The 22,125-nt window shown below is 46.3% G+C and overlaps 1 protein-coding gene across 7 annotated transcripts in view; it reads right to left on the reverse strand.

Moving 5' to 3' along the window:
* The window catches only part of Nipped-A (Transcription-associated protein Nipped-A), a 991,444-nt gene that overhangs the window by 554,984 nt on the left and 414,335 nt on the right, over positions 1–22,125 (reverse strand). For all 7 annotated transcript variants that reach the window (XM_075869412.1, XM_075869408.1, XM_075869400.1 and 4 more), the window contains 2 exons: positions 12,516–12,808; positions 7,324–7,969 (listed from right to left, as the gene is read on the reverse strand). In XM_075869412.1, the coding sequence (XP_075725527.1) occupies positions 7,324–7,969; positions 12,516–12,808 (939 nt within the window). The remainder of the gene's footprint in view (positions 1–7,323; positions 7,970–12,515; positions 12,809–22,125) is intronic.

Raw genomic sequence — 22,125 nt, forward strand, 5'->3', positions numbered from 1 at the left:
CACCAGGCGCACTTGTAACGACAAATTCTTGCACCGGCGGAGCAGGAGTCCTGTTGCTAGGTGCGTCGATGTGACCACTCTCTTGCGTAGATGAAGCAGAAGCTGCCCCACAGGTACGGTCGGCGCGATCACCGTCGGCGCACGTGCGAGCGGAGAGCCTCGCCGCGCGGACAAGCTTCATAGCTCGCTTCCTTGCACCGAACGATTGTAGCATCTTCTTTTTCGTTGGGCGCATCGTGAGCGAACACAACAACGGTCTCATACAGACGGTTAAAAATCGTCTCGTAAAGACGGTTGAAAATCGTTTCGGAGACAGTTGAAACGTGGAGAGTATGCGAACGGCTGCAACGATACACGGAAGCGAGCGGAACACAAAAACGCCGGACGGAGGAGCAGCAGACGAGCGGTTGCATCGGCCGCATTATGCGCAAGAGCGCTACGTCATCGCGCGCAGCAGCCAATGGCAGTCGCGGGCTCCCCCGCGTCCTTGGGAAGCGCGCACTTCGCCCAATCCCAGCTGCGCGCCTCAGCCGCGGGAAACTTGAAAGCTCTTGCGAGCCCTCCAATCATGAGCGGCTTGCTCCTCTCCTGCGCTGCCGCCGGCGACGCAGGTGGCGGGGAAAGAAAGAGCAAGAATTCACAAACAAAACAACACCAAAATGGCGGGGCTCCGTCGAGCGGTCGAGAAACTGCGATCACGCCAAGTTGGGGTATTTTGAGCGCTCGCGCGCCGCTCGAGGGCCGCCGCGGCATGTTCTAAACTTTATTTCAAATGGTTTCGCGACGAATTAGACGTTGACATTTACAGAAAAGGTAGTTTATGACACATACTGCCCGAATATGTGGTTTGCCAAAAATCGACTTTTTCGCGATTTTTCGGTTTTCAAAGGCCGCATCCCCCCTCAAGTTTTCAATGAGGCACATGTCAAGCACTGTAGGGCTGAGCGATATTCCAACTTTGAAATATTTTTTTAACGAGAAAGTGCTTTATGCTGTGCTTCACCAAGACTTTAACAACGCATTTCCATCACGGAAATGACGTCGAAAAATCACGCACAGTAAATTGATAAAGAGGAAAAGTTCCCTCAACAGCAGTCGTACCCATAACCTCAGAGTCCACAAGAGCTCATGCCGGGCACGCTTGCTATCCACTGCACCATCGACGCAAGCTTCGTAGGCTTTGAAAAATACACTTTTTATATCTACCACTGTGCTCTAAAAGCGTTCCTGGTAAGGTGCAGTAATGCATCACCGCATCCGCAATTTCTTCCTTCAACCCATTTTTTCTAAGTGTCCATCCTATTTGGCGCGTTTCCGATAGGAGTAGTGCAACTTTGTCAATGCCTTGACACAGCCCAATGCGGCGACCTTACCCCAAACATTAGCCTCACTAATAGCATCCATTCATACTGAATAGCTATGCAACGCCCGCCGGCTTTTAAGTTCGCGTTCCCCACAAATGCTGGCCCAGAAAATATGCGCGACAAGCCAAAGGGAAGACACGACACGTATTTTGTTTCCCTTCGGTCGGGCAGTGGTGTTCAGTAACTGTAACATGCCATAAGTAAGGGACCTTAACCCATGTTCAACGTCCAATTAGTCATGGTCTTCTGGCTGTGACATTGCTTTCTCTGGTTCCACTCTCACCATCAACTATTAAAGGTACCACAAGTAGCTATGATCAAAAAGTTTCTCTAACTTTACAATAATGATCGAGATGGAGATTTATGACTACAAGTCAACATGGCTGCCTTCACGTTAAGCGGTGCTAAAGCTAACAAACATCTATAGACATTGCGCAAGCACATCAATTGCCCAGCTTTTATGTGAGCATTGCGCAAGCATATCGCAAGCGTATTGCTATGTGCCAGTGGCATGGGGATGAAGAGGACAAAGATGACAGACTGGTGCGAGCTAATTTGTTTGGCTGGCGCCGCTCACTTAACTGGCTGTAAATATGTGTGTCTACTCTTCCGATTCGGTCGCCTTCTCGTAAAATTATTAATCTCAATTAAACTACTTCTGCAAGGACAGGTTTTACCAATTCTTATAACAGAGGAATCAACCATGTTTTTTTAGTAGTCGAGGCCTTGTCATTTCATTCCCTTTGAAATCCTACTCTTGATTGAATTCAAACTTCTGCAAAATAATTATAAAAGTTTATAGTAACTGGTAACAAATAAAACAGTGATAAATTGTCGGGCCGATTGCTTGGCCTTGTGTTTTGAGGTGTCGACGTGCGAAACTGCTAGTCGGTTATACTGGTGCACTGACCTGTTGCTGCAAGACGAACTTGGTTGGCGATGCCTACGCCAATTCATATAGTGCCCTTACAAGATTCCGAGGTGACAGCAGGCGATGCGATTCATTGCTTAAGCACACTGCAGCTTTTTTGCTTATGCATGTTCACTGGCTGATTCCTTTGCCCACAAAGTTCGATTCAGCCTCTTGCATCAATACTGCGACCTGAATTAGGCCCAACCACAACTCCAACAGTAAGCTCGGCCCCCATAAGTGTGCCTGTGGTACTTGATGTTCCAAAGTACTTCATGCTCAATCATGAATACAAGTATTCATCATGTAATGTATTCATCTCTCTTGTTTCTACCTTAGATCTGGTAGAAACAAGAGAGATGAACTTGACTGCTTTTTTGGTGGAACAGAATGTCGATTTGGTGTTGTGATGTTTTCGGAAACATGGTTTGCTTCAGAAGATGATGCGTATAGTTTTGCCAGTTACAAATCCTTTTACATGAACTGCCGTGATAGACGTGGGGGAGGTGTTTCAATGCTGGTTTCAAATTCATTTACCTCTGAGCTTCTTTCTGAATTCTGTCGTACTAATCAGCACTATGACGCTGTCGTAGTTAAATGTAGCAATATAATTTTTTGTGTTTGCTACCGGCCTCCATCTGGAAATTATTTGCTGTTCTTGTCGTATTTAGGTTCTCTGTTAGAATTTGTTAACAAAAACTACTACCAAATAGTTATTGGAGGTGACCTAAACATAAGTATGATTACCGAGAATAAGATGAAATTAGAGTTAGAATCTCTCCTAAATATACATCTCTGTCAAAATGTTATAACATCGCCTACGCGAAATACACCAACATGTGAAATTGCATTAGAATTGTTTTTAACTAACTTTGATGTGTCTTCTGTGAAACCTGGTGTTTTAGTATACGCAATAAGTGACCACTTACCTGTGTTTATACCGTAATTACTCGAATCTAACGCGCACCTTTTTTCCGGTTAAGCGAGTTCATAAATCGCATGCGCGTTAGAATCGAGTACGAACAAAAAAATTACGGTCAATCTATTGCCATCGCAAATCCAAAATGGCCGCCCCCTACGTGCGTTGGCATGGTGCGTCGGCTATTTCTGCCTATGTGTTTACCATGTGCGGCACTTCGTACGTGTGCTGAGGAGTTCGTCATCTAGTAGTGCATTAGCATCGACCACTTGTAAGGGCCGACTCCAAAAACTCGAGTGCACCACGATGCCGCTTTTAAAAGAAAAGTCATCGCGTGTGCAGAAACGGACGAAAATCGGGCCGCATCGTGGTCCTTCTCGAAATGTGCGTGCGGGACCGGCGGAAACAAAAGCAGAAGATTGTCGACAGCAAAGCTTCACGCAAAGGCTTCAGTGAACCACAGCAGGGTCGGTTTCCGCAAATTGAAGAGCTGCTCCGCGAGTATGTGCTTGAGGAGCGAGTGGCACAGCGGCCCATGACGACAGAACTGCTCCAAGTGCGGGCTATGCAATTAGTCTTAGAAAAAAGTATAATGCGGAGCCTGTTTAAAGCGAGCAGGTGCTGGCTAATTAACTATATGAAGAGGAAAGGCTCTTCCCTCCGAAGGGGAACATGCATATGCGAAAACTTTTGCGGAGAAGTACGATGAAAAGCTTTACAGTTTTCAGAGGTTCGTCCTAAACTTGCGGCGCAACAACGGCTACCTGCTTGGGCAAATCTGGAATGCCGATCAGACGCCTCTTTACTTCGACATGCCTGACACCACAACTGTCGAGAAGAAGGGGGCGAAGCAAGTTCGCGTGCTGACATCGGTCCACGGTAAAACTACAGTGACGGCAATGCTCTGTTACACGTCAGATGGGCACAAGCTTCGCCCGTACCTCATATTTAAATGGAAGACAATCCCGAAAGGAATCGTTTTTTCGAGTGGTGTGATCGTGCGGGCCAGCAAAAAAAATGGGTGCGCGTTGCAATCGATGTCTTACTTTTTTTTTTTTTTCGCGGTGGAAATCGGGTGCGCGTTACAATCGAGGGCGCGGTAGAATCGAGTAAATACGGTATTCATTGATAGCGCAGTTGAACAACAAAAACAAGTACATCAAGCGTTCTCTTATCGGCTCGTAAATACTAACACCCTGTCTGTATTCCGAGAACGTCTTGCCAGTGCCAAATGGGATGATGTGTATAGAGAAAAAAATGCAGATGCGGCTTATCACAAGTTTATGCAATTATTTAGGAAATATACTATGCATGTTTCTTGGTGAAAACTTTAAAGCAGACAAAGAAATGTCGCAAACCATGGATAGATAAGCACCTGCTTAAGCTTATAAATAAGAGAGACGGGTTGTACGGCTCATTTATGGAAACTAAATCGCCGGAAGCATTAAAAGCATTTAAAGAATACAGGAACTACGTTACAAAACAGTCAAGGGTTGCTAAAAAGCACTATTACTTTAATCTCTTCAGTTCATCTGCCGGACCCCCTAATAAAATTGGGAGGACACTTGCTTCAATAACTGGGACTGCACTTGAAAAAACTACCACAGTCCTAAAAGACGGCAATGAACTAAAAGGGGTTGATCTTGCTAATGCTTTTAACGATATTTTTTTTTTGTCCCTTGGTCTGGCATGTGACGGTATTGACCTTTCGTACATGAACCCACCTAATAAGCAGTCATTATTCTTAAGAGGTGTTACAACACAAGAAGTTATTTTTTCATTCTTGACATTAAGTAACAGCAGGGCCACAGATACATTTGGTATTCAAACAGCACCGGTAAAATTCGTCACAGACATAATTGCATCTTGCCAAGAGTACATTTTTAATCTATGTTTGTCAACAGGCGTTTTCCCTCGTAGCATGCAGACGGCATAGGTGACAGTAATATTCAAAAAAGGCGACAAAAATTATCTTTCAAATTACCGCCCTGTATCAGTGTTGCCTGTTTTTTTGAAAGGTTGGGAGAAGGTGATTTTAGCGCGGTTTTCTTCGTTTACTGACCACTTTGGTATCATAAGTCCTGCACAGTTTGGTTTTCGTAAAAACAGGCCAAGTGAATTAACCCTAATGACCCAAAAGGAGTTTATATTGCAAAAATTTGAGGAAAAGAAAATGGTGCTTGGAATTTTTCTCGATTTTTCCAAGGCCTTTGACCTTATCAGTCATGATGTTTTGTTTAAACAACTTGATCGCTACAGTATTCGCGGCATAGCTCACTCTCTTATTACGTCCTACCTTCAGCACAGAACCCAGTTCGTAGCTATAGCCGGGGACCAATCGGAGTTGAAATCTGTAAGAACCGGCGTTCCACAGGGGAGCATATTGGGTCCGTATCTCTTCATATTGTACATCAATGACATAGTCAATGTTGATTCCTCTGTTAAGTGCGTAATTTACGCAGACGACACAAGTCTGTTTTTTGACAATGACTTAGGTGCTGAAATGTCAAATCGAGCCAATAAGACGCTTGCAAGAACACAAAAGTGGGCTACAAGTAATTATCTTAAGATTCATGTAGAAAAAACAAAGGCAGTGATGTTTCATCCACGTAACAAACAATTTCAACAAACCCCCATTAAATTAAATAATACTGAAATAGAAATACTATCGTCTTTCAAATCGCTTGGTGGCGTACTGCAACTATATCGTGGGATTGCCAAGTGAATCACATAGTTAGTATATTATCTAGAGCAATAGGTACTATGCGTTGCCAATGTAACTATCTTCCTACATCCATCAATATGATGTTATATAATTCAATGTTTCTTTCCCTAGTTCAATACGGAATTCTAGCCTGAGGGACGACTTCAGCTGAATACATTCACAAGCTGGTGGTATTACAAAAAAAGAGCAATACACCTTGTCTGCAGAGTGCCATATCTTTGGCATACTGCTGCTTTGTTACAAAGCTTAGAACAATAAGAATCTTTGTACACATATAGGCTATGTCGCATGTATAGAATGCAAAAAATTAAGAATGATAACGCTTTAAAACGAAATTGGCGTCCTTACAGCGACATAACTCTTTTTATAAGTTTTGTCATTCCGAGCCTTGGATATTTAACAAAAACAGAACTACATACGGTGACCAAATGCTACAATCCTGTTTACCTACTGTGCTAAATCAACTACACAAAGAAAATGGTCTCAGCGTATCAACTCTGTCGCTAAAAAAGCTACGCGACGTAATTATGTGATTGCTTGTGCTGCTAAGGGCTTATTTGTTTGTCCTTTTCTCTGTCTTTAGCACTTCGCTTATTTTTTCCCCCTTTTTTTTTTTCAAATGTTTCTATAATGACCTTGTTTATTTATTCCGACTATGGATGTTTACTGTTTTTGTGTTTTTTAATTTAGTTCATTCATGATGTATACCATGTTTTTGTGTGACCGCTGTGAAGCTGCCCAGTGTATCAGGTGACCAGGTTCTCCTCAAACTGCTCAATGCAGCTTTTTTGCCTGGTCATCCTCGCAACTTTGTTGTTGTGAATAAACAATTCAAATAATAATCTTCGCCAGAAGGCCTGAAGCGCCAATGAGCAGAACAGTCGGTGCAAGAGACACACAGAAAATCTTTGGTGTTTGCGATGGGTGCAGAACACTATCACAATTGAAGATGGAGCTCCTAACTGCAGCTCCAAACTAAAGCATAATTCAATTCACAGTGATTGTCGCCTAGTGAACTAAAAAAAGCATGAATGCATCACAAAATAGTGCAAGACAGCTGTGGCCTTTTGACACACAAGCAGCAGACGATTTTCTCCAGAAGGGAGGATTGCACCAATGACAAGGCTTGCAAGAGCAACATGGCAGATGCAACCAATGAGAGGCCTTGTAATAATCATTTTGCTTTTTGAGGGCTTGTTTCTGCGTGGAGGACCTAGCTGAAGCAAAATATTTGAAATCGAGATATGCTCTTTCTATAGAGCCCAAAAAGGTGGTGTACGGCAGTACCAAACTATCAATAATTTTGTAAGGTTTTTTTCTTTCTTTCAATTTCTGCAGAAATGTTGGCAAACACTACCAATCTTTTACCCCTCTTCTACATAGTGAATAGATTTTGGAATCGTACCATTTCCATGTCAATGTTGCAGGCAGCCACAAAGTCGGACATGCATTGAAAGGCTGCCTCTTGAAGTTCGGGGTCACGGGCATTGAGTGCTCGGTAAAGGACGTGGAAGACTCGCTCGCGGCAGGGCAGGTAGTGGCACGTGGCGAGTGCTCGCAAGGCCGCTCGCCGCAATGACACCAGCGCCACAGGGCCGCATCCCTTGTAGCAGGGCAGCTTGCGCAGGGCCTCGTCGTCGGCTTCGCACAAGCTCACTAGCTCTGTGAAGAACGTCTTGTGCTCGGCGACGCTTACATCTAGGGCAAACAGCCGCGGCTGCAGGCTGGTGCAGTACGTGTTCCCTTCCATCAGTCCAATCTGTGCATTCAGGGGCTGGTGGCGAAGCAGGTGCTTCTTGGGCGGCACCATGTCTGCGAGCACCTCGCGGTGCGGCTCCATGAGGGCACCCACCGAGCAGCCCATCACCTGTGCCAGCACCTCCAGCGAGTGGATCGCCTGCTGCCGCACACAGGTGTTCGGGGAAGTAACCTGCCGGACAAGCTCGAGCGTCACCTCGTGCAGCGACTTGCGCTGAACCTCACGCAGGTCGTCCGGGGCATCCACGGGCAGTGGCGCACCACACACCATCAGCATCTTCTCCAGGTTCGATCTACGAATGGCAGCCAAAGAAAAAAAAAAAGAAGCACACCAAAAGTTGGGCCCTGCATGCATGCCCACGCAATTAAGTGCTTATCGTTCAGCAATTTCTGTGTTATACACACAACGCAACCACTAATAGTGCAGAACCAGTTGCAATGCAATCTTTTTCAACTCCCTCCCACAGCACCTCATGTATACACATAACGCTTATTGTGCTGTCCTCCAAGATAACAGACTAGTTTTAATGCAGTTGCCGGAAAATCTTCGTGACAAATGCGGTAGCAAGTGAGCAAAGAGGTCGTTCCAGAGGTGAATGAACTTAGGGCGGAGGGAGAAAAAAAAAAAAATTCCGCCATATCCACGAAGTGAATGATGATGAGTGGGCAAAGCTCCGGAGGTAAACCTGGTAAACCATGAATCCTCTGTACATTTTGCCCACTCGATTTTATTACATCGCTCCCCCTAGCGTACGTTGCCGCACTAAATCGAACGATTGCCTTCAACCAATGACACGCGCCATATGTGACATCATTCCTATTTTATAAGATCTCGCGTCTTTCATCAACTACAAGTACCGCTTTCTAGTTTATAACATCTTGCATCTTTTCATCATCAGCTACAAGTACCACTATCTAGTAAACACTACAAGAACTAAACGAGAGGTGGCTACATACAGGAGACGGTACCGCCATCTAGTGAACACTGCTAGAACTAAACTAGAGGTGGCTACATACAGGGGACGATACCGCCATCTAGTGAACACTGCAAGAACTAAACTAGAGGTGGCTACATACAGGCTACAGGGGACGCACAGCCCACGCCCTAAGGAGCTTCGCCCCTAAAAGGAAGGACACTGCGAACCGCAGCACGCTGTGCGCGCTCACCGAGTGGGAGGAGGGCGGTTACCTAAGTGCCGGATAAAGCTTTTGCACCGGTGCCTATGCGGCTAAAGTGTATTGCCTCGGCAGCTTGGCTTCGGCCGCTAGCCGTTGGCCACGCATGACAGGGCACGTACGATCCCGTCCTTATCAACTGCACTCAAAAGTTTCCTGTCTGGGAAAGTGTAGTCGTTATCGAGCTTGCTACAGATATTGGGTTTGCTACATCGTCTATCAATTTCAAAATTTTTATGGCTTTATTATGCAAACATTCACCTTTGCTGCCAGTGCGCAATCTTGCATAAGCTTGGGGAGTTTTGTTGTTGATTTCCCGGCCGTGAACGCAAACTTCTCATCACACGCTTTTCTTGGTTCAGTGCGTAAGTGCAAACTTTTCGGCGCCGGATGTCCATGTAATGGCCAAACCTCCCATAAGAACCCACCGAACGTCAGGCTAGGCTTAAGTGGAGTTGGTTGCATTTTGCTAACAGTCGCATTCTAAGTTGCGGTTTGGTACGGAATGAACGAAATCGACTCTGCAGTGGCTGCACTTGAAGGAAAGGGATAAATATCGTTAATGAAAATGAGGGTGGCACCTGTACCACTCGAATTGTGGTTCGCGATTTGATTGCATCATCTTGAAATTCGGTGCGCTACTGTGAAATCGAACAATTGATGTCTTGCAGCGTGTGAAAAGTCAGACGTGATTTGAGATAATTTACATGTAATGCACATAATCTAGGCAGTGTGAAAAGTAGTCAGGTGTCAGCAAATTTTCACAATAGTGCTTTTTTTGTTAGACCCTCTCCCCTTTCACTTTCATTTCATTGGCAATGAAGGTTGTTAAACTTTAAACATTAAACTTTAACAAATGAAAATTGAAATGGTTGTAAGCACCACGCATCACACGTTTGATTCTTGAACATCGAACTGCAAGCTCAACATGTTTTGTACAAGTGCGGCCCTTGAAAAAAGTTCTTTTGCTTATAGTGCGGATATTTGTGACTCCCGCTACTTCCTTATAGGCAATCTATACTTATTTATTTTATTTTTTATTTACGACATACTCCAGGCTCACAGGGCCCAGGCAAGATGGGTGAAGTTACAAAACAAAATACAGAATTTCCAAAAGGTAAAAAAACAAGAACAAACAAACACTTATAACTCAATTTAAACTTTACATTTCAGTAATGTGTCGATCGACTCAACTGATTTTAGCAATGATGATAGTAGTGCGTTTCATTTGTTAATACTGCAAGGAAAAAAAGAAAATTTGTAGGAGGTAATTCTTGCTTGATAAGGAGTTCGGGTTCCAGAGTAATGATGTCTGGTTTGTCTTGTTGTTGACATGCATTGATAAGGACCGGGATGAAAGGAAAACTTGTTATTTTTTAGGAGAAAAAAAATTTAAGCCTGAGTATTTTTCGTCGTGATTTCGAAGCCTGTATTCCATTAATACACACATAATTGCTGTTGGTGAGTTGGTTTTATGGAATTTGAAAAAATAAATCAGACAGCTTTGTGATGAACCATCTCAAGTGCTGCTATATTGTGGTTGGTGTGCGGATGCCAGACAGTGCAAGCGTATTCCTGTTTTGGCCTAACTAGCGCTTTATAAGCGTGAAGTTTGGTTTTTTGGGGCGCCTGTTTTTGTTTGTGTTGCAGAACACAAAGTATGGAAAAAGAAGAAGCACAAATGTTAGTGATATGGGAATTTCAACTGAGGTTGTTAGCTATGGTCAATCCCAAGTACTTATATTCATTTATCTCAACTGAGGGATTAGCTGGAAGACTATAAGAAAACAACTGTTTATTTATTTTTTGTAATATGAATGTAAACCATTTTAATTTCATTTATCTTCATGTCCCATTTTTGACACCAAGAAGCAATGTTATGAAGGTTTGTGTTCAGAAGTTTCTGATCCTCTCGACAAACAACCTTATGGTGAGTATGCAATTATCTGCAGATAAGCGTATTTGAACCGGCTACATTACTACATTATTGATGCCGTTTATAAAGATTAAGAACAGGAGTGGTCCCAGCAGGCTACCCTGCGGTACTTCTGAGGCAACACGCAGGCGACGAGAGTAGTGGCCATTATTAGAAATCGACTAGGTGCGTTTGTCTATGTAGGCAAGGTCCAGTTAACTATGAAAGAGGGGAGGCCAATGTATTTTAGATTGTAAAGTAGCTTTTCATGTGAAATGAGCTCAAATGCTTTCTGGAAATCTAAAGAAATTACATCAGTTTGTCCACGTTTGTTGAGAACACTTCCAAAATTGTGAATTACAGTTGTTAGTTGCGAAACCGTAGAAAAACCTTTTCTGAAGCCATGTTGAAATGAAGAAAGAATGTTGTTGTCTGTCAAAAATTTATTTATGTAATTTGCGGCAGTGTGTTGAAGCATCTTACAGCAGGAACTAGTGAGCGAGATTGCACGATAGTTTGTAATTAGCGTGGTATCCCCTTTCTTGTGTACAGGCACTACACGTTCCAATCGCCAGTCAACCGGTGGCGCTGAAGATGACAACGATGTATGAAAAATGTATGCGAGGAACGGGGCGAGTGCTTCAGCATAGCGACGAAGGAAGCTATTTGGGAGGCCATCAGAACCAGGTGATGCTTTAGTCTTTAGGTTAAGAAGCATAGCGACAATACCTGGTAGTGATACAATATCCCCATAATCTGGGCGAAATACAATCTAACAAAGTACTTAACATTTTACAGTGAAACATCAGTATGGCTAATACACATCTTTTATGAAAACCTACATAAGTGTCTCGATCCATTGAAGATTTTAATGAGGAAATGTACATACTATTTCTGCCAATAATGCACAAACACGGGTGCATGCAGTTGGACATAGCAGAATCACCTCTTCAGCCATTTTTTATATATGGGCAAGTAAACAAAATACTGAACCATCACAATTATATTGTATAAAATATAATTTATTTATTTCCTATTGCATTGATCTTTCTCGTTTTCAGTTGTGCCACCAACACAACGTTATGTAAGACACCGTGTGCCCATCACAAGACGTCGCCGGCTATTACCCTCTTTGCATCTCTTACAAGGCTGAGTAGACGACGCTGCCCTTTTGAGACAGCGCAGCTATGAAACAAGCTCTCATTATGCCGATCTTTTTAAAACGCTTTGCAAGACCCGAAACTCTTAAAAACACATGCAGAGCACGTACAAGGCAACAAGAACTCGGGAGGGTGTTAAGCGGAAGGCAAAGAGATTAACAGTCATACCACAAGTATTCTTTTCTCAACACAAGGCGACTATGCCAGGTACCTCAAAAGCCCTCCCCTATCTCTTGCAGACTTCATCCGAATAGTGACATGTGTGCAAGTGAGCTTGGTATTTACGATCTAGTTATAGTCAAAAAGCGGCGACGTGTTCTTTTCATTTCATACCTCCACGGGTGCCACATTACAGCCAGCTTGCTCGACGCACTCCCTTTTCCCACAATGCTCTGCAACCACAAGACACTCTGGGATTGCTTGAAAAGGTTGCAGCTTCAGTTCAACTACATTTTGCAACAGCTCTGTGCCAGTTTCGGGTGTACTCACATTTCCTCTTGGATACTACCTTAGCCGCTTGTATATCGCAAACTGACTCACCATTCTGCAATTTTAAACATTTTATTCCATTTCGTGTCGTTTACTCACTTAGCCATGTCAACGGCTCCATTGGAGACCTCGCCTGTAAGGTCCATCATAATGAAGAACAAGGCCTTGAGGAACAGGTACTGGTGTCCCAGCACCCAACGCAGGGGCAGCCGCTCCACCAGGCACTTGATAGCAAAGCAGCCGCCCGACTTGGCGTACCATGCCCTGTCGTAGCACAGGGCACAGAGCCTCTCGGCCAGGTATTCCACATGCGGGAGTTGGCATGCCCGCTCTCGCGATGTCAGCACCGTCGCAGAGTTCTCTGTGATGAGCAGCATGGCAAGTTGACCCACCTGTTCGACAGTGCACAGGTTAATCCAAACTTTAAGGTGGCGAGAAAATGGTGAACATTCAAAACATTCAAACCATCTGTTGATAAGCGTATAAGCTTGATCTACCATGTTTCACTGGGCACAAATGTAAAACCAGGCCGCTACAGTCACCAACCAATTAACCGGGCCTGGCGGGGACCAAAAAATAGTCCAAAAGATCCAACAGTTCGAAAAAAACGACCCAGACATGAAAATTAAGTTTATTTGGATTAGAAAACCTTAAAGAATTTCCCCTATATTGCCATGCTTCATGCTATTCTTGAGGACGAGGGAATTTGGTTCTATATGAGCTACGGTAATTTCATTCGCAAGCATTGGATATCCCTGCCTGTCATGAGTAAGAGGGCATGAGGCACATGCCGGGTGCTGGAATGCGGCACACACATTCACGTACGAAATTGGACAAAATTAGGCTTGTCCGAATATTCAAATGCTTTGAATATTTGAATTTAGAGCATTCGAATTTAAATTATTGAAAATTACCAAGTATTCACAAGGAATGAATAGATGCATATTGATCCGAATATATCACCTGTAGGAGTTTCGCTGCAGTGTAGGAGTGCTGAACCATGAAAGAGCCTATTCAGGAAAAATCCGCCCTGCAGCAAAGCCTATGAATTTAAAGGGGCTCTGCAACACTTTTTAAGCTTGTCCGAAAACGCTGCCCATCGGTAGTCGAGGCTACCGTGGACATGCAAGCCAACTATTATAGCACAGCACGCAGCGTGCAATTCACAATAAATTCTCAAAGTCAGCTGAAAATTGCTCTCTCCTCTCGGCAAATGACTCCACAATCTCAGAAATCATGCGTGACATATTTTCACTCCCCACGCTGTCCCTCCCAGCCTAACTTCCATCGCTTTCGTCGGGACAAGAAGAGAGAGTGCACTTGCAGCGTGCGAGAAATCTTCGCAACTCTGCGCGCAGCGGACATTGAAGTCGTGAGGCAATAAGCTTCCTTGGTGAATACATTCGATGGCGACTTGAAAGTCGTTACGACCACTGTAAATGAAAATATTACACGAAAATTAATTCATTCTATTAAGCTTAAAAGCTTATTATGACGGCTTATATGCTTTAAATATAAAAAACAATAAAATTTTATGTACTTTAAGGGTTATGACTCGTATACTGCTGAAAGTCAAATTCTGCGACTACTCACAGTTGTTTAAACTTCCTTTGAACGAAAAAAAAAAAATTTATATAGAGGGCCTACTTCAATTTTTTAAAAATATTGTGCCGGTAAGATAGGTCATAGCAAACATACCCATTTTTTTTTTGCATGTCATATACTATACGAATTCGATTCAAAATTATTTAACCATTATCACTATTCCCTTCAAATTCACTATTCGCACAAGCCTAGACAAGAAGATTCGTGGCACACAACCAGAGCCGTAATGGGAAATCCTGGAGGATGAGCTGTGGCTGTGCATTGGGGCTTCAAACTGCGACGATCAGAAAGGCCAGCGTCACTACCCCGACGGAAGCAGTAGAGCCCGGTTCTGAGGCTCTCGGCAAAGAGGCCATCAATCTCCGAAAACACGAGTGACACTGCCTGGACTTGCCACAACCTTTCATTGCAGTTCCTGGGTAAAATACAGCTCCTCCACTTCAAGCCAGAATGGATGTGGCCCGCACCACAGTCAAGACACTGTTGATGAGTTAGGCGGACCCTAACTTAGCCAGAGAAGATGACGAAGAGCAGAATTAACTGGCAATGAGGTCGAGCGGCTGGTTCAGCAAAAGAGGACGACGACTGTAAGAACTTGGGGAGGATGTCGACGACAGAATGACTAATTGTCAACATGGCAAGAGCTCGGAGTCAACGTGGCAACGTGACGAACTGTAAGGACGTTTTGTTATAGAGACGCCATCTTGGATAAATATTAGATAGGGTTAAAGGTGGCTCTAAAGCATATTGTAGTTAGATTTCATTTCAGTCAGTAGTTGACAGGTGTATATATAGATTGTGTGATTGAGTTAATTTTTAAGTGCTTAACACAAATTCTGTGCATTACTTTGGTCTGTCCTTTCTATTAATTGTGTTTGTTTTCCCTCTCCCGTCTCTCGTCCCTCTCAATCCAGTCTTTAGCAAGCGCTCCCAAGATGAATCCATGACACTGACGCTGGCATTGTGGACGGCAAAGTAGGTGGCTCAGTGGAACCAAGTAGATAAAACTTGATGCCGGTAGCAAAGAGATGCATGGAACGTCTCGCCTGTTTGATGGGATTTAACAATACGATCTGGGCTTCTTTTAGCAGCTCCGACACTGCACAGTAGGCGAGCCTCCAGCATTTGGCCACCATCAAAGCGTTACCATTCAAACCCACATGTTCCAGGTCAATAGCCAAGCACCAAGAACTGTTACAAGCTGCCACTCTAGCGTCACCGGCGCAAAGTAGGCGGCAAAAATGACAGCAGGTTAGTTCGTTCTGCATGCAAGCAGAAGCAGTGAAGAGATCAGAGATGTCTGTGGGCAAGCGAAATGATAGGTTTACCGTATTTACTCGATTCTACCGCGCCCTCGATTGTAACGCGCACCCGATTTCCACCGCGAAAAAAAAAAAAAAAACCGTAAGACATCGATTGCAACGCGCACCCATTTTTTTTCGCTGGCCCGCACGATCACACCACTCGAAAAAACGATTCCTTTCGGGATTGTCTTCCATCTAAATATGAGGTACGGGCGAAGCTTGTGCCCATCTGACGTGTAACAGAGCATTGCCGTCACTGTAGTTTTACCGTGGACCGATGTCAGCACGCGAACTTGCTTTGCCCCCTTCTTCTCGACAGTTGTGGTGCCGGGCATGTCGAAGTAAAGAGGCGTCTGATCGGCATTCCAGATTTGCCCAAGCAGGTAGCCGTTGTTGCGCCGCAAGTTTAGGACGAACCTTTGAAAACTGTAAAGCTTTTCATCGTACTTCTCCGCAAAAGTTTTCGCATATGCATGTTCCCCTTCGAAGGGAAGAGCCTTTCCTCTTCATATAGTTAATTAGCCAGCACCTGCTCGCTTTAAACTGGCTCCGCATTAGACTTTTTTCTAAGACTAATTGCATAGCCCGCACTTGGAGCAGTTCTGTCGTCACGGGCCGCTGTGCCGCTCGCTCCTCAAGCACATACTCGCGGAGCAGCTCTTTAATTTGCGGAAACCGACCCTGCTGTGGTTCACTGAAGCCTTTGCGTGAAGCTTTGCTATCGACAATCTTCTGCTTTTGTTTCCGCCGGTCCCGCACGCACGTTTCGGGAACGACCGCGATGCGGCCCGACTTCCGTCCGTTTCTGCACACGCGATGACTTTTCTTTTAAAAGCGGCATCGTGGTGCACTTGAGTTTTTGGAGTCGGCCCTTTCACGTCGTCGATGCTAATGCACTACTAGATGACGAACTCCTCAGCACACGTACGAAGTGCCGCACATGGTAAACACATAGGCAGAAATAGCCAACGCACCATGCCGACGCACGTAGGGGGCGGCCATTTTGGATTTGCGATGGCAATAGATTGACCGTAATTTTTTGTTCGTACTCGATTCTAACGCGCATGCGATTTTTGAACTCGCTTAACCGGAAAAAAGGTGCGCGTTAGATTCGAGTAATTACGGTAATACACTAGCGTACGGCCCAACAAATGCGATTCTTCCTACAACTACAACATACATTAAATAGGTTTACAAGCACGAAATATTAAGAGGCACTAAATTAGCCCACAAAGGAAATTGAATAAGTTGAATAATTAAACAATTGCTAAATATGCAACAGTTCATGAAGTATTAAGAGGTGGTTCATACGTGTGATGACCGGCAGTTAGACTTGTGTGCCGGTACCAAAATCGCCACCTGCGGCGCGTCGGTGTTTTCACCTCCAGCGCGGGGCTCTTCGGATCAGCGGCAGTGCGGTGCGGAAGGCAATGGGGGGGTTTACACCACAGTGAGGAGAACAAAGCAAAGAGTCGTTCCAATTTAGAAAAATGAAAAGAAATTTGCCAATACCATGGAGATATAGACTGTCTCCTTGTTCAAAGCTCTGTATACCTAGATTACGCTTCGGTTCTGCACAACGCGCCGGTGGTATTCTGTGGCTCCAGAGTATGACGGTGGAAGCCGCCTTCATTTTCCTGTGCTGCCCCTTGCCCTTTTGGCAGGAATATGATAAGGGCCCGGAAAACTACCATCGCCAGGATAGAAGCATCCGATATAAAGAAGAGCCTCACGAGCTTTCCGCTAGAAAAGGGAGTATGCCCTGCCACATTGGGAAGGTGGATTGGACCACCAAAGTCTGTGCCTCAGTTTCCTATGAAGTCAATATCGTCCTAGCGACGTTACGAGCAGTTGTGAATACTTCCTGCCTTGACTAGCACGCACATAGTCAGTATTGAAAAATAAGGCGCAAGGAACGCGAGTCGGCATGCAGCAACATGTGACCGGGCGCTGAAGTGACGGGTAGTTTGTCCAAAAGACCAGTAACGTTGGATATAGCTGCCCAGTGACGGAAAAACAATCGCACCAGATTTCGTGTAAAGAACTGCACTCAAATGAGTGTTACGTTCGCACATCCCCTCTCGTGTATTCATCTGACTTTCAGCAAACACGTGGCTCATGTCCAAGCACATCCAATTGCTTTATGCCACAGTGACCACAAAGCAATGGTTACCAAGATGACAAAGCAAATAAAAGATGATATGAAGGATGAAATCATTAGAAAGAGTATTTATGCAATCAATCAATAAATATATATATATATATATATATATATATATATATATATATATATATATATATATATAATGAAGTCTTGGTTTGGAAGACCTTTATTAGGCCCGAGATGTTTCGTCGGTCTGAATACGATGTGCTGTAGTAGCTGTCTGGCCCAGGCTCTATGAATGAACGTCAAAAGAGTTTGCATGCTTTTGCAACAAATCAAGCAGCTGCTGCTTCTGCGAGTCTGTCAAGTCTTTGTTGATGGCTGCTGTAAAGGCCGAGGAAGCAGGATGATCTCCAGGATTGCCTTTAGAGGAGGCAGGGGTAAGAGGCACGACGCACACAGGCTCCAGATCAGCAATGTAGGCGACAGTAGTGCCCCGCGGCAGTAAAATTTTATCTGGTGTGGTGTTCATAGCAGCGAAGACAGCTGATCCATTGTTGAAGCGAGCCACACCTGATGCGAGAGCTATGCCTTTATTAAGGCAACGGGGCGATGGAGTGACCAAAATGTCAGCAGAGTCAACGTCGTTGGACAAAACTGTGACTAATTGATGTTCGTGTGGTGGTAACTCTATGTCTACAGCAGCGATGAGTCGAAGTGGCCTGTAGGTTTCGTCACTGGGCAAGTGGTCTGTGTCGGTAAGATGGACGAGACGTTGTGCACAACAAATAGCCAAGGAAGCAGAGGAAAGAAAGTCCCAGCCTAAAATAAGTTCGTGGGAGCACGGGGATAGCACAGCGAGTTCTATATGATGAAGAATGTCTTCGAATAGCACACGGGCAGTACAGAGAGCGGAAGGGCGAATCATTGTTCCCTGGGCTGTAACCAGTGTTGGTTCATCATAAGGAGTCATGACTTTTCGAAGACGGGCACACAAATCAGCACGAATAACAGAAAACGCAGCCCCAGTGTCCACCAAAGCATAAACGTCCACTCCCTCAACTGTGACCGCAATCATATTGTAAGGGCACACTGGAGAAATCGGAGTCTTGTGTTGGAATGCAGTTTGTCCTCCAAAAACTGCATCGCTTAGTTTTCTGGACGCTAATCAGAAGCGAGGGAAGCAGGCTGAAAAGGAGAAGAGGAGCGACGGTAGGTCAACGGTGAATGGCATCGGGTTGATCGATGACTACTGCGCAGTTCACCGGATGCTGGGGGAGATGGAGACCAACACGGCGGTGACGAATAATGACGGCCCTGGTACAAGGCTCCTGTGATATAGTCCCGTTCGCGTATGTCGTACTCTCGGCGCTCATCTTGCTGGCGCTTGCGGCAAAAGCGTCAAATGTGACCACGATAGCTGCAATAATAGCACGTAGGGCGAGTCTATCAATAAGGCGGGTAGTAGCTTGCGTTTGATGCACCGGGAGAGAGAGCAGTGAGAGGGACAGATGATGGCTCAGGCGGTGGTGATGGAAAGCTCGAGGGAAAGCTTGTGAGAGGTGCGGCAGCAACCGACACGTACGTTTGTGCCGGCGGCATCGAGCTGACGGTGCCTGATGGTGTGGCGACGGCATGCGTGAACGATGGGAGAGTACGAGCGACAGTGGGCTGTAGGTGGGCCATGTGGGTCATGGACGTGAGCTCCTCCCTGATGACATCCCTCAATGACGTTGAAGAAGACTGAATGGGACACACTGAAGGTAGTGCGAATCCTATTGATTCTAATTCTTCGCCTTTAATCACCCTTATTGTGTCTCGTAGGTTTGGATCCGCCGTAATACGGGCCACGTCACTGTCTCGTTGTAGGCACATAGATTCAAGTTTTTCGAGGCGCTGACAAGTTGTCGCAATGTCAGCAATGGAAGCCGGATACTGGATTGCAAGACCATTGAATGCGACGGGTGCAATCCCCTTAAGAAGTTGGCGTACCTTGTCTGACTCTCATTGGGGTGTCAACCCGGCAGCAAAGTGAAAGGACATCCTCGATATAGAATGTAGACGACTCCCCGATGTGCTGTTTTCGAGTTGCGAGAGCTTTCTTTGCGAGAGCCGAATGAACAGCCGGTGTGCCAAAGACATGGCGAAGCTGATCCTTGAAGGCTGACCAGTCGGAGATGTTGATGAGGAACCACGTCTTCGCGACACCCGCGAGGTAGAATGAGACGTGAGCGAGTTTGTAGGTGTTATCCCACCGGTTAGCAGCGCCGACACGTTCGAAATCGTCCAGCCATTTCTCCACATCTTCCCCGCGCATACCAGTGAAGGGATGGGGCTCACGCTGGAGGCTGTTAATGACGTGAGAAGGTGCGGCACGCGGTGACAGAGTGGGAACGGCTGCTGCACCAACTTCATCTTGGTGCGACATATTTCCGGACACCTGGCCCAAGCGGCGACCTGAACGTAGCTCCAGGGGGTAGAGTGGTCGAGAGGATGACGGGAATCTAACAGCACACTCCACCACGTATGAAGTCTTGGTTTGGAAGACCTTTATTAGGCCCGAGGAGCCGGCAGCCGACAGCTGAGATGAACGAACCAAGATGATGATGCTACGTGACAACGATGAGGATGCATGAGCAACACATAATAATGAAGATAATGTACAGATGAAGAGGATTCGTATACTAAATGCCCACAATATATATATATATATTGTGACGACGAAGACCGAAACTGGCACTCTGGCACAGACGCGCATGCTAGGCGAGCGAGAAGAAGCAGAATAAGAACAGCTGGCTCAGAATCGGGTGTTGTCTCTTTTCTCTCCGTTACAATGGCGCAGCCGATGAAGAAGAAGTCTTACCTCCCGGCTTCGTCATCCATCTCAGCCGCAATAAGCGCCGCTTGAGGACGGCGTCAAGGCCTCCTCAGCAGCTGTTCACCTGCCCCCCCTGCCACCACCGTTCGGGGACGGCGTCAAGGCCTCCTCGGTGGCTGCAGTACACGTTACCAGTACAATGTCACAAGGACGCCATCCATGCGTCCTTGGCTATAGATTCTGCCGTCGGCGCAAGCCGACAAGCAAACCCTCTGGGGGAAGCCACCGGTGCGCGTCTTCATCGGCAGTGTGGGCTTCTCCATCGAGGAACGCCGTTCACGCTTCCTTGGCAATGGGGTCCCACCCGCCGCTTCAGCTACCCTTCAAACCACCAGTGGACGACATCCAGGCCTCTCCTGGGGTTGTAGGGCATGACCTTATTGACACCCTGCCACCGTTTCGCGGCAGGGATCTGCACCTGCTCCTGTCCTTTGGGAATGCCGCTCACGCTTCCCATGGCGTACATTCCCGTTGCCGCACTCTTTCAACATACAAGCTGCCAAGGAACGCCGTCCAGGCTTTTCTGCTCGTCAACCTCACTGGCGTGAGTGCTGCAACCGCTACTCATTCGAAGACCGCGATCACCAACGCTTCGGACTTCACACACGACAGCGCCGCGAACCTGCGGCGTACCATCGCACTACTCCGCGTCAAGACTAACGAACTGACAGTGTCAATCTCCGAGCGAGCTCCTACAATGTTGCCAGAATTGCATGCCACTAACGTCGAGTTGGATGTAGCTGCCTCGCACAACCTTGAGGCAAGCCCATTGGAACAACGCAGGCAGCTTTGGGGCACCCTCCTGCAGCTCTCAGACCAGCTCGACGACGTTGCCTCAATGATATCCGCATTCTCACGTGCCGCCCCACCATCACCGTCCACCTACGAACTGCCGGAATTCGACGGGATCCGGAACGACGCCGACAGCTGGGTAGCAACCTTCAACGCGCTAGCAATGCGCGTGGCCTCGACAGAAAATCAGAAATGGTATGTGGCCATAGACCGTGTTCGGGAAGGTGCAGCGGCGTGGCACCAGTATGAAGGTTGAAGCAGCAGTCATGGGCGGAGTGGAGCGTCAAGCTCATAGTTGCTTTCAGTCCGATTCCCTGTGCCACCTGCCCATGTCTCTCGACCTTCTCTCAGGACGGAACTCGGGAAAAACCCGACCTAGAGGATGCAATTCGAGCCCCTACCATCCTGTCATCTCTCGGTGACCAAGATGTAGAGAACAATCACGATCCTGTAACTCTGCCTTGCACACGCATTTCTGCAGTCGTGTTTAGAGCTCCTGAGGAGCACCGGCCCGACGGTGCAGCTGTGTCCGGCGGGTCCCTGATGGTAAGCTTTGCGCAAAGCTCTGCAAGAGGCCCCAACGCAGGTCGTCCGGTCGACTTAGAGGCACCGGCCCCCATCCTACTGGACATTATACCACCTGATGAGACAGGTCTTTCCGCTGAGTCTAATAACATCCCATCTGACCACACGGAAGGGGATATGCGTGCGACGCATGCACTGCCTGAATCGGTAGAATCTCCGATTTTCGGAACGGCCTCCGTCGAGGATCTTCCGCCAGTATGCAGCGTGGCTTCAATAATCGCCGACTTTACTGCATCCGGGAGCCCCATAGCGACAACGCTGCGCAAGTCACGGACTACGCAAGTCATGGCGCAGGAGCCACGCCACAGGTCAGCACGAGGACTTCTCCCCAAGTTCGTGCAGATGTCTAATCGCACCGAAAAACATCTCTCCATTCGCAGAAAATTGCGCAGACGGCTGCATAAGATGCTACTCGTTTCGTTGCCGGATCCACCATTTCCT

The sequence above is a fragment of the Rhipicephalus microplus genome, chromosome 1 (genome assembly GCF_043290135.1).
Source record: "Rhipicephalus microplus isolate Deutch F79 chromosome 1, USDA_Rmic, whole genome shotgun sequence".
In the NCBI taxonomy this organism is placed as follows: Eukaryota; Metazoa; Arthropoda; class Arachnida; order Ixodida; family Ixodidae; genus Rhipicephalus; species Rhipicephalus microplus.